Source organism: Cricetulus griseus (assembly GCF_003668045.3).
Source record: "Cricetulus griseus strain 17A/GY chromosome 1 unlocalized genomic scaffold, alternate assembly CriGri-PICRH-1.0 chr1_0, whole genome shotgun sequence".
NCBI lineage: Eukaryota > Metazoa > Chordata > Mammalia > Rodentia > Cricetidae > Cricetulus > Cricetulus griseus.
In genome coordinates this window covers 233,006,302-233,022,822 of record NW_023276806.1, presented here as the reverse complement: position 1 = coordinate 233,022,822, position 16,521 = coordinate 233,006,302, and the positions used below count along the sequence as shown (strand labels likewise).

The following is a 16,521-nucleotide window of genomic DNA, read 5'->3' as shown; positions in this document are numbered from 1 at the left end:
TTGGCCAGGAGTCATGAGTTTGAGGTCTTATTACGTACATAGTAAAAATAACCTATCTAAATAAAACAAACACATGTAAAAGCTCATCTCCTTCAACTCCTACAGACAGATACACAAGGACCAATGCTGTTTAATTTTTTTTTTTAATTTGCTTTTCAGGTGGTTCACAGAACCAGTATACTCAGGGTTTGATTAGATATTGCAACATTAAAATTTCCCAATACTGACTAGGATTCCAGTTCCTTGTATACATTCTCACTGCTCTCCTCGGAGAATGAAGTGACTTTATTGACAGTGATTAGCAGTAAGGCTACCTGATATAATTGGCAATCGATCCACTGGCCTGTTTCCCATCCACTGTTGAGTGTCACAGGAAGGCGGCTTGGAAGCTGCTCTCTTCTGAAGCTTTCCTGAGCAAGTCTTGTTTTTAGCACCCTGAGTTAGGGAAACAGCTCAGACTCACGTAATTGGACAGATCTGACTTTTAGTAGCTTACATTAAAACTCATTGGCTTAGCCAAAGCAGAAGACACCAGGGGAGCACTCCACAAAGATGCTGGGAGACTCAGGCTAAATTTTGACCAAAAACTAGTGAACTGACAAAAGAAAATTTTCAACTCTAATAGGAAATTCTTAACACATTAAGAACTACTTCTATTTTGATTAAAAAGGTACCAGTTAAGGCAAGAACATAATAGCAGGACAGGAAGCTCAAATCCCAAGTCTGGCCACTCAGACCTCACTGTTAAGTTAGAGTGCTTGCTTGTGCCATGGAGCAAAATGCCTCACCACTGACAGCCACTCTCCATACCTACCCTGGGGATATGGGGCACCTGGGCAAGGCCTAGGGCTCCCAAAGGATTGAGTGATCTCTGAGTCTCCAAGACTTAGTCACCTAAGTCATGCTGCCACAGCTCTCACCCAGGTGTTAATCTACTAGCTTGGGTAGTAAATCGCTGTTTTCAATGTTGTGGCCTGGTGTCACTGATGTTAGAAGTTTAGGCAGAAAGACTTGAGTTTGGAACAGAGAGTTCCTACCCAGGAGAACATTCACTGCCTCCTTTGTAGGGCTCAATCTCGAGCCCCTAAGGGAAAATAACATGAATTAACAGCGGACATTTGAGTTACAGAGTCTGTAAGATGTGGTATCATCTCTTTCTAGTTCATTCCGTAAGTACCATTCCTTCAGAGCACAGAAAGATGATTACAGCCCATGGCACAGTAAAAACAGCTCTTAGGAGAAGACAGCCCATGTTGGATTTTCATCAGACTCAGTTATCACTCCAGTGAAGTAGACATTGACAGCCATTGCTGCAGCCCAATTAGAGGACACAGCTACACACACGAATGCACACTCCCAGTACATGCATGGAAACAGGAAATGCAGACAATCACAGATGACGCAGTTGATTAAGAGCTTTACAGCTGATGATGGTGTGCAGTGGCTGAAGTCTCTGAGGACAGTGTTGCTGTCCCTCCAGAAGTTTTCTTGAGGTATTAGTTCATTTTACAAACTGCAGCTTCACAGCAAAACTCTGCCCCACGCTTCATTCTGTTTTCTTTTACCCTTGTCCAAGATATTCCCACTGCCAATTCCTGTTTCATTATGAAATGCTCATCCCCCAGTGAGAAGGGGATTGAATTATAAGAGAAGTCATCATTGAAAATCCCATGGAATAATAATTTTACCATGTTTCCTAAGGGATGACTTCCAGACGTAAAAGCCAAAGTCACCACATTAGCCAAAACTCTGTCTCCATTTGCGCACAGACGAGAACCCCAGACCCCCTCAGCTCAGAAATCTAACACTCTGACCAGTAAGGCATTATCCCTGACAAACATGTTTCTACTGCAAGCTTGAGGGAAATGCACACCAAGTGTTACTATGTATCTTCTCATGCAGGGGTGCCAGAGGGATGAGATGGCACAAAGGAGGGGATGTGATCTGAAGCCAATTCAAGTGTTCCTCATGTTGAATGACTCTGTTTTCTAGTTACTGGCTTTCCCCCTTCAGATGCTGCTTCTCACACAAGTTCTGCAAGTTTCTGACGTTACAAAAAGTGCTTTCTTTTCCCTGAGGCAATGACAGGGCCCTAGAACTAATGTTTCAAAGCTGGGCTCCCCCGACTCTTGACCGAGTGTGTGGTCACCTTGCATCTCTGCAGAACCGTCTCCATTTCCACTGCACGTCCCCAATCACCCTCCCTGTCCTCTGAACCTGTGTTCCCTTCTCTATGTCCTAGATAAAGCCAACAGAAATGCCCAGGGGTTGGATGACGCTGCTCTTGCCAGCCGTGCCTTCCTAACGACACGGGGAGCAGGGTCAGGCGCAGCATCACAATGGTCCCTCCTCCCTCAACATACGTCTGGACCCTTTCCTGAGTATTTTAGTAGTAGCAGTAGTTCAGATGCTCATAACCTTTATTTCTGTTGTGTTTATCATGCTGGGGTGAGCCCTGGCCCTCAGAGAGGCCTCGCCAATGCTACCACTGAGCCATACCCCAGTCCTTCCCTGTGCTGAGCTTCCCCTGTCGTGTTTCGCATTCACAACACTGTGGCTTCTCTATGGCTATGTTTTTTCTCTCTCTGGTCTGCCTTTCACTGCCTATAAGCAGCAACATTTAACTGCATTTAAAGTTCTAGGTCATTTACAGAAATCTGAAACAAGGGAACTTCACTTGCTAACAGTGTCTCCAGAAGATGTTCCCAGTGTCTCCTCAGTGTAACAAACCACAACCCTCTGACAACTGTGTAGAAATCTGCCGTGGTGAAGAACGTGACTAAGTCCTGCAAGTCTCAACAGATGCAACTTCGTTCTTTCATAAATGTCTTTTACCCTCGAAACACATAGGGTTTTCTCTCTCCCCGGCCCCTTCTACAAGCATCACCGGCTCACACCGACCATCTATCTCACCATGTAGTTAGTGACTCAGTGATGCTTCTGTTAGGTCAGCACTACTTGGAGCACGGCACAGAACAAAGTTCTGACATCAGAAGGGAAGGGAGCTCTTTCACAGTACCAGGAGGAAACCTAGATAAAGTTGAAATCACATGATTTTAAAAAGCCATAGTAACAGAGGGAGTGAGGCAGCACACTGAGGTGTTTACGACTAAGTTTAGAGCATGTGTTTAGTTCCCAAACTCCCAAGTGCTGAGGTTAGCAAAGGCAGAAAGCTACGGCGCTGTGGAAGCAGGTGACCGGGGACTCCTGTCAGGCACAGCTGTACAGACAGAGCTCTTCGCCTGCCTCACCATGCCCTCAGCTGAGCACTTTTTCTTCATTTAAATGACATCTCAAACCAAATGTTATGCAGGGAAGAACGATCTGGCAGAGTGACAGTCAAAGCATCACAATGAAATTCAACAGAAAAGCAGCTGGACCCATGGCTGTCAGCCAAGATGGTCTGAGCTCAGCTCCTCTTCCTCTGCCCAACCTCTGAGATTGGGCTGTTTCTTCATCTACTGCAAAACTCAGGCCAAGGACTCTTCAGGTATGCCATAGGAAGCGCTGGGATATGGGCTCTTTGGTGGCTGTGCACGTTACTCAGGTGGACACTTGTTCACACAGGTCGTGAGGAAGCAAACCACTGCATGAGACCATAAGGTGCAATGCTCTACAGTGTCGAGAAGACCCCTCTGGTGTGCAGAGGGCTACAAGGCTACATAATGGCAAGACAGGGTGTAGGGCCGGGTGCATAGCTACCCCAGTTCCCGGATGCAGCCATGCTCTCCTGTGTCCTCCACCCAGGCTAACAAGCAGCAGGAAGCACACAGCCCTGCTGGCTCCTCGGCACCTCTGTCCTAGGCGGTGCTTTGCTGGTGACATCCTCTCTCATTGGCACAGATGGCTGAGCTGCTGTCAGAGCTCAAAGAGAGGGTTGTATTTCCTAATCTCCTGGAGAAGTTTTTCTTTGTCCTGGTTGGCAATGGTCAGTGCTTGTTTGGTGTCCATAAGTTCCTGCTGGAGGGTAGGCAATTCTTCCTCCTGAGGGGTAAGTATTTCACCATTAAGGAACCACCAATATGGAGTTGGGGGAGGAGAACTCAACAGAAGCACCAGTGGGGCAATGATTAAGACAACTACAACTCAAATGGTTTCCCAAGGGGCCCATTCCCTCTGTCAAGCTCATCAATTTCAGGGACAGGATCATCAGTGGCCAGCCCCCACCAGCTCCCATCTACAGCTGCTGTTGGTAACAGGAGCCCGCCCCTCCACACACAGGTGATCCTTTAGACCTCTGGGTTTATTGCTTCCACAACTACACGCCCTAGAGGCTATGGGAAGGTTAGGTCAGGTCCTCACCTGCAGTCCCAAGCTCTGTCCTGTGGGCCTCAGGAGCACCTGTTCTTTTGGGAGCTGCTGCTTCTCAGGCACTTGGAACAATGGCCTGTCCTGAGCCGGAGCTGGAGCTGGAGCCGGAGCTAGGGAAATAACCATTTTAAGTGACAAATAGCTACCAACAGCCAAGCAAGTCCTACTTGTCAACTACATTGACCTTTCAGAGAAAGACACAGAACAGAGAAGCCAAGAAGCCTAACTCACCGCCAAGGTGAAACACACCGTCATCATTTCGCTTCAGCACAAGATGCTCCACTGCCACAGTGATGGGGACAGGGCCAGGGGATGTTGGGTAGATGGGAGGGATATCATCCTGAAGGGCAGAGAGGAACCACGTGACTTTCCCACCCAGCTGAGGGCAACAGACCCACCATACTTCTGCCGTTGCTCTCAAGGCAGTCTGACAACACTAATTCTCCAGATATTCCTTTGTTTTTAATTACATTTAGTTATTCTTTGTGTGTCTGTCTGTCTGTCTGTCTGTCTGTCTGTCTGTCTGTGTCTGTGTGTCAGGGCTCTCAGGTGGAGGTCAGAAGACAATTTGTGGGAGCAGTTTCTCACCTTCTACCATGTGAGTCCCAGGGATTGAACTTGGGTCCTCAGGCTTGGCAGCAAGTGCTTTTACCCACTGACCCATCTTGCAAGCTCACCCACACATTCCTGCAAGGTATAAGAGACATAACCAAGCCCTGCCCGTCCTCCAGATGGTGAGACTCAGATTACACAGCTAGGAGCTTGGTATGGTTGGGATACAAGACAAAGACAGGGTTAGGATCACAAATGACCTAGGCTTTGTGAGTGTGTGTGTGAGTGTGTGTCAGTATGTGTGTGAGTATATGTGAGTGAGTGTGCATGTGAGTGTGCATGCGTGTGTGTGTGCATGTGAGTGTGCATGTGTGTGTGTGTGTGTGTGTGTGTGTGTTCACGTTCATGTGTCCATGTGCATATTCACGGGTGTACATGTAGAGGCCAGGGTGTCTTACCTCAATCCTGCTCGTCCCTTTTTTAAGGTTTATTCTATGTATAAAATTTTACATTTCTGTATGTATGTGTATGCATCACAAGCATGCCCAGTGCCTGCAGAGGTCAGAAGTTGGAGTCAGATGCCCTGGAGCTGCAGTAACAGATGCTTGTGTGAACCACCAGGTGGATGCTGGGAAAGAAACTCCGGTCCACGGCATGAGCAGCCAGTGCTCTTACCGCTGAGCTTTGACTCCAGCACTCTTGCAACCCTATTTTGAGATTATTTCTCACTGAACTCGAGGTTCACTGACTAGCAAGTCCCTTGGATGTTCTTGTCCCCACCGCCCCAGAATGGGGAGTACTTGAACAGCAAGTACTTTCCCAGCAGAGCTATCCTACCCCAATTTAGGTCTTTACCCATGCCACCCATTTCTCTGCTTCTGAAATAGGGACAGATAATGCTGAGAGGTGACAGGCAAGAAACCGCCACTACAGAGTCCAGAAAAGACACCAACGTCCCTCTCACCTTGAGGGTGATACTGGAGTCCAGGAGCTCAATCTGCATTGGGACGACCACTGGGGCTTCCTCATCCTCCAAAAATGGCCCCAGACCATTGAGCACTGAGGTGAACAGCTCCAGGTCACAGCCCCGAAGCAAGAATCGCAGGAAGCCATTTTGTGTGGCCAGTGGGGAATGAACAGATGCACCGGGCCCCACCTCAAAGCGCAGACCCACAGCAGGCCTGATGTGACCAGCCTTCGGATTTGAGGATTCCTGGAAGCTTGTGCCTTTGAGAAGAGAGCCAAGGAAAACATATTAAAACATTGTAAAACACTTCCCCTGTGCCCCATACTCAGAACCCTAGGCCAGCATCAGAGGGGTGAACCAAGTCACCGAAAGTAACTCTCCCAAAGGTACACCACTGTATACAGCAGAGCTGAGGTCTGAAGTCAGGCAGTCTGTGCCCAGGAGCTTGGGCTCTTTGTTAGAACGCCTCGAGGTTCAGGAGTGGGGAAAGGCCTTGCACGAATCTGAGGCACTGTACTAACAGTGCAGGGAAAGTGCTTAAAACACAAGACCCCCAACCCCCAACCCAGCATCTTGTCCCTCACATCTGCCACTCATCCACGCTGACCCCTCTCCAGGGCCATGGAGGACCACCTGAGCTCACCTGAGGAGACAACAATCCGCATGGAAAAACTGTGGAGGGCAACAGCCTAGGGCAGCGGAAGCACCCTGTGCTAGTGATCTAGAGTCTGCTCAGGGCAGAGCCTCAGGAACACAAAAGAGAGCAACTCCCGAGCATGTGCACCAGGGAGACACACACACAAGTCCACAGCACCTTTACTTAAACAGTGACAAAGGGTGTTGTGGTGGCACACGCCAGTGAGCAAAGAACTGAGGAGGCACAGGAACAACAGTCAGGGGTTCAAGGCTACCCTGAGACACACAGTTGAGTTATGAGTCAGCATGGACTGCATAAATGAGAACAGGCCCATAAACAAACAAACAAACAAGCAAACAAGCAATACAACTAGAAAGAATCCAGCCGGGCGGTGGTAGCCAGAGTTGTTCTACAGAGAGACCCTGTCTTGAAAAACCAAAAAAAAAAAAAAAAAAAAAAAAAGGAAAGGAAACGAAAGAAAAAGAACCTGGGGGGAGGGGGGCACACACACCCAAAAGGTAGAATACTGTAAAAATGAACTGATCTAACTCAAGCGCCAAGCAGACCAGGTTTGGGCCAGGCATGTGGTTGCATGTGACAACAATCCCAGCACTGGGGAAGCTGAAGTGGGTCAGGAGTTCAGGACCATGCTCAAACATGCCACTTTCTAGTGCAGCCTGGGCTACATCAGACCAGACTCAAATACACAGGGGCTGGAGAAGGTCCAGGAGTTACGAGCTCTGCTCTTGCAGGAGACCCAGGTTCAGTTCCCAGCCCCTGGTGGCTCACAACCATGTGTTAGTCCAGTTCCAGGGGATAAAGCACCGTCTCCTGGCCTCTGTAGGCACAAAGCATGAAGCTGGTGTACACACGACTATTCAAGTAAGACAGGAAAATAACATCAACCATTAAAATTTGTTAATAAAGCCTGAAGTGGTGGCACATGACTTTAACCCCAGCACTCAAGAGGCAGAGACAGGTGGATCTCTGCGAGTTTGAGTCCAGCCTGGTCTACAGGGCTAGTTGTAGGACAGCCAAGCTACATAGTGAGACCCTGTCTCAAATAAATAGATAGATAGATAGATAGATAGATAGATAGATAGATAGATAGATAGATGGATGGATGGATGGATGGATAGATAGATAACTAAATAAATAAAACAAAAAAATTGTCGCCGGGCACTGGTGGCGCACACCTTTAGTCCCAGCACTCAGGAGGCAGAGGCAGGCTGATCTCTGTGAGTTCGAGGCCAGCCTGGTCTCCAGAGCGAGTGCCAGGATAGGCTCCAAAGCTGCACAGAGAAACCCTGTCTCAAAAAAACAAAACAAACAAACAAAAAAAACCGATTTGTCAATGAAAACAATGTTTTGTGAAAAAAAATCAAATCACAAAATAATAAATACTAGGAGTCTATTTAGGAAACTATCCAAAATTAAGTAACCTGTTGACAGAACAGGTGGAAAAGTTACAACATCATGCAAGAGGACGGTTGCTCAGCACAGCTGAGGGCAGGCCAGAGGCCTGTCAGGGGTGAGTGCCCAACAGTGTTTCAGTGGTTATAGGCCAGGTGTAAAGCGTAAGGTATAGAAGGAAGGCAGAAGAATCCACTGCTATTATGTGTATTTTATAAATGTTCTTTGGTTCTACTTATGATTTTTAAAAATATTAAATGAAGCCTATATAACATAAGCCAGATTCTTCCTGGACACTACCCACTGAGTGCCACAGCTGCTGGAGGAAAGAGCCAACTGTCTGGGTGCCAGCTAACCTCGCCTGCCTCGGGAAATCCCACCACGCTACTGGAATGGCCATCATCTGTACCTGGGCACTGTCCATGCAGAAACTGCCAGAGGCTGACAGTGCCCAACTGTTGTAGGGCCAGCTCTTCTGCTTGCAAGGCTACCGTCAGGTCCTCACCACGGACCTCAATCCCCAGTGACACTTCATTCACTTTCAGGACCAAAACTGACACCTGTCAAAAGAGATTCTTAGTTTAGATTCCCAACAGTGTGCTTGGCCCAGAGCCTCCCTCCCGCACAGAAGAAAGCATGGCAGCTGACCGAGTGAAGGATGAGGTCACCACTGGCTGACACTGAGCTGTTGGTCTCTGGCAACCCCTGGCCACAATTATCCAGAACAGGGCTCCCCTGAATACCACTGTCATCTAAGACACTTGTCACAGATGCTGATGGGACAGATTCTGGACCAGACTCTGCATGAAGAAAGCAATAAAGGAGGTCAAAGGTCAGAAAGGCCTGTTCCCTTCCAACTTCTAAAAACAGCAACAACTAAAAAACCAAAATAACTGAACATTTGAAAACTAATCAGAGAGCTGATGAATTTAAGAACTGTTGTTTTTTAAAATACAATAAATACTGCATTTGGTTAAATTTAATGCAACCTGTCAACAGAAGCAACCACTAGTAGTCAACAAGCAATCAGCATAAACATATGTACACACACACACACACACACACACACACACACACACACACACACACACACACGGACGATGACACACTATATGGACTTAAAATGAAAGGAAATTCTACACTACACACATGAAAACTTAGAGTCTTACGTACACTGTATTGAATAGAATAAACAAATCATAAAAAGCCGAGCACGCAGAGAGCATGGTAGCACATGCCTAGAACCCAAGCACACAGGAGACCTAGGGAGGGCCATAGGTTGGAGGAACTGCTTCTGTCCCCAGTGGCTCACAACTGTCTGTAACTTCAGCTACAGGGGACCAAACGCTCTCTTCTGGCCTCTGAGGGCACCTACACTCACATGCACACACCCATACAGACACAAAATTACAAACAAACAAACATGCTTTTAAAAGGCCAAAACCACCCCACACCAAAAAAACAAAAAACAAAAAACAAAAAAGAGACCAAGTCTTAGCAAGAATGTGGAGAAGAGCCAGGCGGTGGTGTGAATGCTTTTAATCCCAGCAGGGGCAGGTGGATCTCTGTGAGTTAAAGGCCAGCCAGGTCTACAGAGTGAATTCCAGAACAACCAGGGCTATACAGAGAAACCCTGTCTCGAAAAAGCAAAAAGAAAAGAAAAAGACTGTGGAGAAAAGCAAACCCACCCTAGCAGTGTTGGGAGTGATGTAAACCTGCCCAGGCTTAAGGACAAGAGCAGTCCTCAAGAGCAAGAGTTCCTTCTCACATGGCCTCCCAAAGAAAATACAGTAGTGTATTCAAGGAATGTGTGCACTGCCTTGTACACTTGCCAAGCCACACAAACGGCATGTGTCCATTATCCAGTGACTCAGACAAGTGTGTGTGAGTGTGTAGGAAAACCTGGCACGAGGCAATATGGACAGAAGTGCACAAATCACGTACTATCACGTATATAGGTATAGGAAACAATCAGGCACACTGCAAAGAAAAGAATGAGGTTACTATGGAGACAGTGTAAAGATGTTGGCCGGGGGCATCCTTCAGCCAGACAGGAAGAGTAGATGGTATATGTGTGCAATAACATTACCATATAAACACACGCATTACAATTTGGAAAATAGGAAGTTCAAGGCTCTAGCCTGGGTTACATGAGACTCCCCCCCACCCAAAATAAAAAACAAAGAATTAAACATAAAAATAACCTAGGAGATGTGTAAATGAAATCACAGAAACCTATGCACTGAATTTCCTCTCTTCCGTTTTCGTTAGGAAAGTATCTCTGGCACCTTATCTCAGCCCTACTTGAACCCTGAGGTGTGACATCAGCTAGAGTGCATGCACTCCCTGGACTAACACACCTTTCCGCATACACACCTGACTCCAAGAGCATTACAAAGCCATCACTGCCATCGCTGTCTACGGAAATCCGATCTTCAGGGCCACCACTGTCCACTGAGACGCCATCAAATGACTGCTGAGAGACTGTCCTCTTCATGGAGAAAAACCGGAGCCGGGCAGTGCCCCCGCTCACTGGGGCTGACACCCCTTCATCTGTCTTTGCCACGGCTTCCCTAAGTTTAAAAAAAAGTAAAAACCACCAATTCAGCTTTGAGGACCTGTTCATTCCCTTTCAACTCACCCAGCCTCAGCCTGACACATTTCCCTAGCTCAGACAGTTAGTGCGAACACACTTGCTGTTTGAACATTCTAACTACCTAACCAGCCCCTAACAGTAAATCTCAGGGCTCTTCAGGGTCATGCCACTCACAGACCCTGGAGATAATAAGTGGTGCTGAAGCACCTGCATGTGTGTATGTGGGTGCACACACATGCACATGCATGCACACATGTGTGGTTTCTGAGGTGGCCAGGCTCCCTGGAGCGGAGTTACACAAAGAAGGTTATGAGCCTTCTGACTGGAGTCCTGCAAGAGCAGCAATAGCTCTCAAAGGCTGAGCCATCCGTGCAGCCCCACTTCGCAGGTCTTGACTCAATTGCTATGGAGAGACAGAGCACAGGGTGGCTAAGGTAATGAAAAACATCCCTACCCTCAGAGGGAAGGCTGGAAAATAGGTTTGTTCTACAGCACTGAGTCACGCATGCCCGAAGAGAAATGATCAAGAATGGCCTTTTAGGAAATAACATTTTTTTTTGTTTTTTGTTTTTTTTGTTTGTTTGTTTTTTGTTTTTTGAAACAGGGTTTCTCTGTGGCTTTGGAGGCTGTCCTGGAACTCGCTCTTGTAGACCAAGCTGGTCTCAAACTCACAGAGATCCACCTGCCTCTGCCTCTGCCTCCCTAGTGCTGGGATTAAAAGCATCTGCCATACAAGGTGAGGACCAGAGTTCAGATCCCTAGAACCACAAAATGCTGGTGGACATGGCATCCCACCTGTAATTCAGGCAAGCTAGCTAGCTAGACTAGATGTCTAGGTGAGTTGTGGGTTTGACTAAGAGATCTTGCCTCAATGAGTAAGGTAGAAGAGGAATCCAGAATGATTAAAAGTGTCAACCTTGAACCTCCACACATGCCCACTCACAGAAAAAAATGGGAAAGAGGACCCGGAGAGTTGGCTCAGCGGTTAAGAGTACCAGCTACTCTTCCAGAAGACCTGAGTTCAATTTCCAGACTCTCCATGGTGGTTCACAACCCCAGAGGATTTGATGCCTGCTGGCCTCCTTGAGTACTGCACTTTTATGCAGACAAAACATCCATACACAAAACAAATACATTCATTTAATGGAAAAGGAAAGAAAAAAGCTCTAATTCCTTGACTGTAATGGCATGGTCTGTGAGCCACCAAATGTATCAGAAGAGACCTCATCGTGCCACCTTAACTCTCTCCCCCTCCCCTTTGGTTTGTTGTGACAGGGTTTCTCTGTGCTGCCCTGGCTATTCTGGCACTCGCTCTGTAGACCAGGCTGTCCTCGAACTCACAAAGATCCACCTGCCTCTGCCTCCCGAGTGCTGGCCCATTATCTTTCTAAAACCACAAGAAACTCGCAGGAAAATCCAACCTCCTGACTATGTTTTCCTTTCACCCTAACATATCCCCAATGTTTAGCACAGCAAGCTCAACGCTGTCACCCTTCTCCATTGCTCTAGCGGACGCTAGTGCGGTTCTGCCACAAAAAGCAAGTGCCAAGACCCAGCTCTTGAGTGAGAGAGCATGACCTCTCTCAAGTATCATTCTCCTCAGCTATAAATGAGAAATGAAAAGTTCTGCAGTTACTAGGCTATTATGGATGTCCAATTAAACAAAGAGATTACGAGATAACCCACGGCAATGACTATTATAGCAGAGTCAGGCACAGGGGCACACACCTGTAATGCTGAGACTCAAGATGAGGCCAGAAGACTCAAACTTATATTAAAAAAAAAAAAAAATCTGTGTGAAAAAATAAAGTCCATTTCCAGACCAGCCTGGGATATATAGTAAGACTCTGTTGTTGGGGAATATTATTTTCAGGTGGGTGGCTTTTGTTTATGCTGCATTTGTTTAACTCTGTAAAGCTGTGATTCTTTGCTTGTCTAAAACACCTGATGGCCGAATAAAGAGCTGAACAGCCAATAGTAAAGCAGGAGCAAGGACAGGCAGGGCTGGCAGGCAGAGTGTAAACAGGAGGAGAACCAGGGAGGAACAAGAGAATGAGGAAAGGGGAATGTCAGGGATCAGCCACCCAGCCACCCATAGAACAGGAAAAGCCCAGAGGGAAAAGGTAGACGAGATGATTTACATTTAAGAAAATCTGACTAGAAACAAGTCAAGCTAAGGACGGACCTTCATAACTAAGACTAAGCTTCCATGTGCGGTTATTTGGGAGCTGGGTGGTGGGCCCTCCAAGAGCAAAAACAACAAACATTATACTGTCTTGTCTCAAAACATAAGATTTGGGCCAGAAGTATGGTTCAGTGCTGAAAGTACTTGCCTAGTATTTGTAAGGTCTTGGTTTCCTTAGCAACAAGAATAGAATATAGATGCCAGGTACTATTATTTTGATATAGCCTAATCTGTGTCGATAATTGTGAGCTACACATCCTAAAAAACTACAAATGTTGACTTGAAGCCTTCTCATTCAACCAGCCATCCCCCTACCATTTTATTTTATTTTATTTTTGTTCTTTTCAAGACAGGGTTTCTCTGTGTAACATCTCTGGCTGTCCTAGAACTGGCTTTTTTAGACCAGGCTGGCCTCAAACTCACAGAGACCTGCCTTAAAGATATGTGCCACCACCACCCTGCCTATAGTTTATTTTTATTTTATGTGCATTGGTGTTTTGCCTGCATTTATGTCTGTGTGAAAGCATCAGATATGACTCCAGTTACAACTGTGAGCTGCCATGTGGTGCTGGGAACTGAACCTGGGTCCTCTGGAAGAGTAGCCAGTGCTCTGAACCACTGAGCCGTCTCTCCAGCCCCCGCCCAGGCCTTCTCTAAGAGTACACACAGCAAGTGGCCTAGAGCCCAGAACTATTTACACGGTCAGAACTAGAGGACAAGTGGAGAAATTACAGCAGGCTGAGGACCACTCACTTGGTGGGAGGCAGGGACAACATTTTGTGCATGGTGGAGGTCACTCGATCTCTGCCTAAACTGAAGGCATCTCTAGTCAGGGACACAGCTTCCTTGGTGAGGTCCACTGTAGCATGGAGAGCCTCTTTGGTGGCATCCTTGGTCATGTGAATAGCACTGGACAACTCCCCCTCGATGTTCCTCAAGGGTATGGGCTCCCCTTGTCCATTCATAGCAGCCTCCTTGTCAGCTGGGGACTTCAAGGCAGCTGGTAGGCCAGCAGTTTGAGTTCTGCTCAACTTCTTGGCCTGCAGAGACTCAACTGCCTCATGGCTCTTCCCTGCTGGCTGCCGTGCAAGTGGACCCAAGTCCTGCAGCGTTCCATCACTAGGCCGAATTTCCTGAGACGCATCCAGATTTTCAACGCTGCCGTCCTTCAGGACTTTCTCAGGGCTGACTGGGCCCTGGTCTGAGGAGGCATCAGACTTCAGCTCCCGATCTTCTGATGGAGACAGCTCTGAGTCTATGAGGCTGGTGGTGTCTGAGCCCGCAGAGTCAGCATCAGCAGTGCCAGGGGCAGGAGGCATGAGCAGAGCCACCTCAGCACTGGGGAAGAAGACGCCAATGCAAGCTGTGTGGTCCTGCAGGGGAGACCCCATCATGGCCTCTGTGTCATTGCTCAGCTGCTCCTGAAGCCCCTGGAGCACGTCCTTCAGACGAAGCAGAGCCAAGTACTGGTAGTGGTCGAGCCTCACTTGGAGGGGGGCGGGGGAGTGTACGAGCATGTGAACATCCGCCACGCCCTCCAGCTCTGCCACATGTCCTCTATGGTCCACTCCAGCGTCACCTTCTCTCAGAACCTTTGAGGCGTCGGTAAAGCCCAACAGGCTTTTCAAGTCCCGTTCAGTCTTCGACCTCTGATGGGACACAGTCTCAGGGGCAAGAGCTTCAGAACGCACAGGGCTGCCAAAGCTGGCTGACGGTTTTAGTCTCCCCTCTGAGGCCAAGAGGAGCCGCCGTGCCTGGGCTTGCTGCCAGCGGAGAGGAAGGCAGGCCCAAATGGACAAGGGGAAGGGGGCCACAAAATTCAAGGTATGGCCTTTGAAGTTCTCTGTGCCCTCAAAGTCCAAGGAGATCTGGGTGAAGTGCAGAGACCAAAGATCCTGGGAGGCAGCAGGCCTCTGAGGAGGGAGGGAGCTAGGCTGGGCCGGGAGGGAATCCATCTGGAGAGCGTGATGCACAAAGAGCGTGTGCAGGAGGCTGAAGCCCCCTGGAGCCTTGGGAAAGTGACCGTAACTGGAACGAAAGAACTCAGCAGCAGCAAAGCCCCGGAAGAGACTCTGGAGGTCTGGACAACTACAGTGTGGGGCATGCCGAGTGTTGGTGGCAATCAGTCCTGAGGTGGATAAGACAAGCGCCTGGGGACGATGCAGCTTTGCCTGCTCTCTCTTCTCCAGTGGGAAGCTCACCTTCAGAGAGAAAAATGAGACACAACTAAGGTTATCCGAACAGACATGTGGGTATCTGAAGCTGACTTTCTTACTTCTACCAAGCACACACAACAGTACTGTAGGTCACAACCTTTTAGAGCCGTAGCTGTGTCTACCAGCAAGTGCCAAATGTCTAGTTGTTGTCCCTACCTTCAACAAGAATGCATCCAGCCGAATGTCCAAGTGCTCATCTTTTTGCCTTGAATCTTCCAGCTTATAGATAGCTTTGAACTGCTCCAAGCTGCGGTATAAATCTAGGCAAAAGAGGTTTCCCCAAAGCAAGCTGACGGGATCCACAGTAAACGTCAGACCATTTAACTGGATGTAGAGATTGGGACAGGGCACTGGAAGCAGAGGAAACAAGGACGGTCATTTACAATGCAGCAGCTACGACTCTCACCAAGCAGCTACGGTTTCACTGTCACAACGGCAAAGACACACCCTTGCACACCGCAGAGTTGTTTTTCAGACAGGATCTCACATATCCCAGGCCCACCTCAAGCTACTATGACACTCTGCTTTACCTTGCAGAGTCCTGAGATTATAGCTGTGCATCTCCACAATCAAGCTATGTGGCGCTGGTGATGAAGCATGCTAGGCCAGAGCATATCAGCTGAGCTCAGCCCCAGCCCCAGCCCCAGCCGCCCAGCCCCAGCCCAGCCCAGCCCCAGCCCCAGCCCAGCCCGAGAGCAGTTTTTAACTTAGACACAGGGGCTCCTAACCCAAGTGAGATGGATACAGTGGTCTCAGGGCTGACCAAGGTGAAGGGCACCAACAGAAGAAATGGCAGAGCCCAGGGGCTTACCTGGAAGCTCCTGATTATCAGGAAAGTAATACTCTGTGAACTGTACATGGATGGCAGCCACCTGAGTCGGAAGGTGATGGCGTTTGCGGTTGCAAGAGAGCAGAGTGGATGGCTTCTTACTTGGCTGTCCAGCTGTGGAAACCTAAGTAACCACAAGTCACCGTTAGCCTGCATGACTGTTTCCTAAGGAACGCATGCCTCTGCCACCCCACATCCTTCCCTCAGAGGAGCACAGAGCTTTCCACACATGTTCCAGACACGGTCACACTGCTGCACTATCCCCAAATTGCTATTCTGTTTGGTTTATGGGATGGGTCTCACATAGTGTAGGCTGATCTCAAACTGGCAATGTAGCTAAGAATGGCCTTAAACTCCTACCACCACTTCCAAAGTGCTAGGATTACAGCACCTCAATCAGTCCAAGTTCATTTTCAGCAGGAGGCTGTAATTCAGCATTCTGAGAACATCCCAAGGCCCTTTCTAAGAGGCCATGGTCAACAGAAACAAACTATCCATCTACTCAGGAGTGAGGCCAACAGGCCCTGGCTTCCATATCTGGGTTCACACTGTTCTAAACTATCCCACACCCTCCAATGTCTCCCTGTGTCTTCACCTGGTGGATGTCCAGGTCATCCACTCGTACAACCAGGCAACTAGAACGTAAGCGATTCCATGCTGGAGACCCAAAGGCAGCCTGCCAGCCCTGAGCAGGGCTTTTGTCAAGAGGGCTCTTTCCAGGGCTAGAAAAAGAATCTAAGAAAAAAGGAAAAGTAGATACATTCATTATTCATTATTAATAAAATTTAGAAATTAAAAATCCAAGATCATTTAAA

The 16,521-nt window shown here is 48.1% G+C and overlaps 1 protein-coding gene across 3 annotated transcripts in view; it reads right to left on the bottom strand.

Moving 5' to 3' along the window:
• Positions 1-124: 124 nt before the first annotated feature.
• Positions 125-16,521, bottom strand: part of Uhrf1bp1 (UHRF1 binding protein 1) — a 39,508-nt gene continuing 23,111 nt past the window's right edge. For 2 of the 3 annotated variants that reach the window (XM_027389018.2, XM_027389019.2), the window contains 11 exons: positions 16,302-16,441; positions 15,689-15,830; positions 15,034-15,227; positions 13,415-14,862; positions 10,257-10,453; positions 8,529-8,680; positions 8,290-8,440; positions 5,828-6,090; positions 4,543-4,651; positions 4,303-4,421; positions 125-3,984 (listed from right to left, as the gene is read on the bottom strand). In XM_027389018.2, the coding sequence (XP_027244819.1) occupies positions 3,859-3,984; positions 4,303-4,421; positions 4,543-4,651; positions 5,828-6,090; positions 8,290-8,440; positions 8,529-8,680; positions 10,257-10,453; positions 13,415-14,862; positions 15,034-15,227; positions 15,689-15,830; positions 16,302-16,441 (3,041 nt within the window). In that variant the 3' untranslated portion in view covers positions 125-3,858. Of the gene's footprint in view, positions 3,985-4,302; positions 4,422-4,542; positions 4,652-4,899; positions 4,999-5,827; positions 6,091-8,289; positions 8,441-8,528; positions 8,681-10,256; positions 10,454-13,414; positions 14,863-15,033; positions 15,228-15,688; positions 15,831-16,301; positions 16,442-16,521 lie in introns of those variants that run through there. The other variant, XR_003479823.2, reaches the window with a different exon arrangement.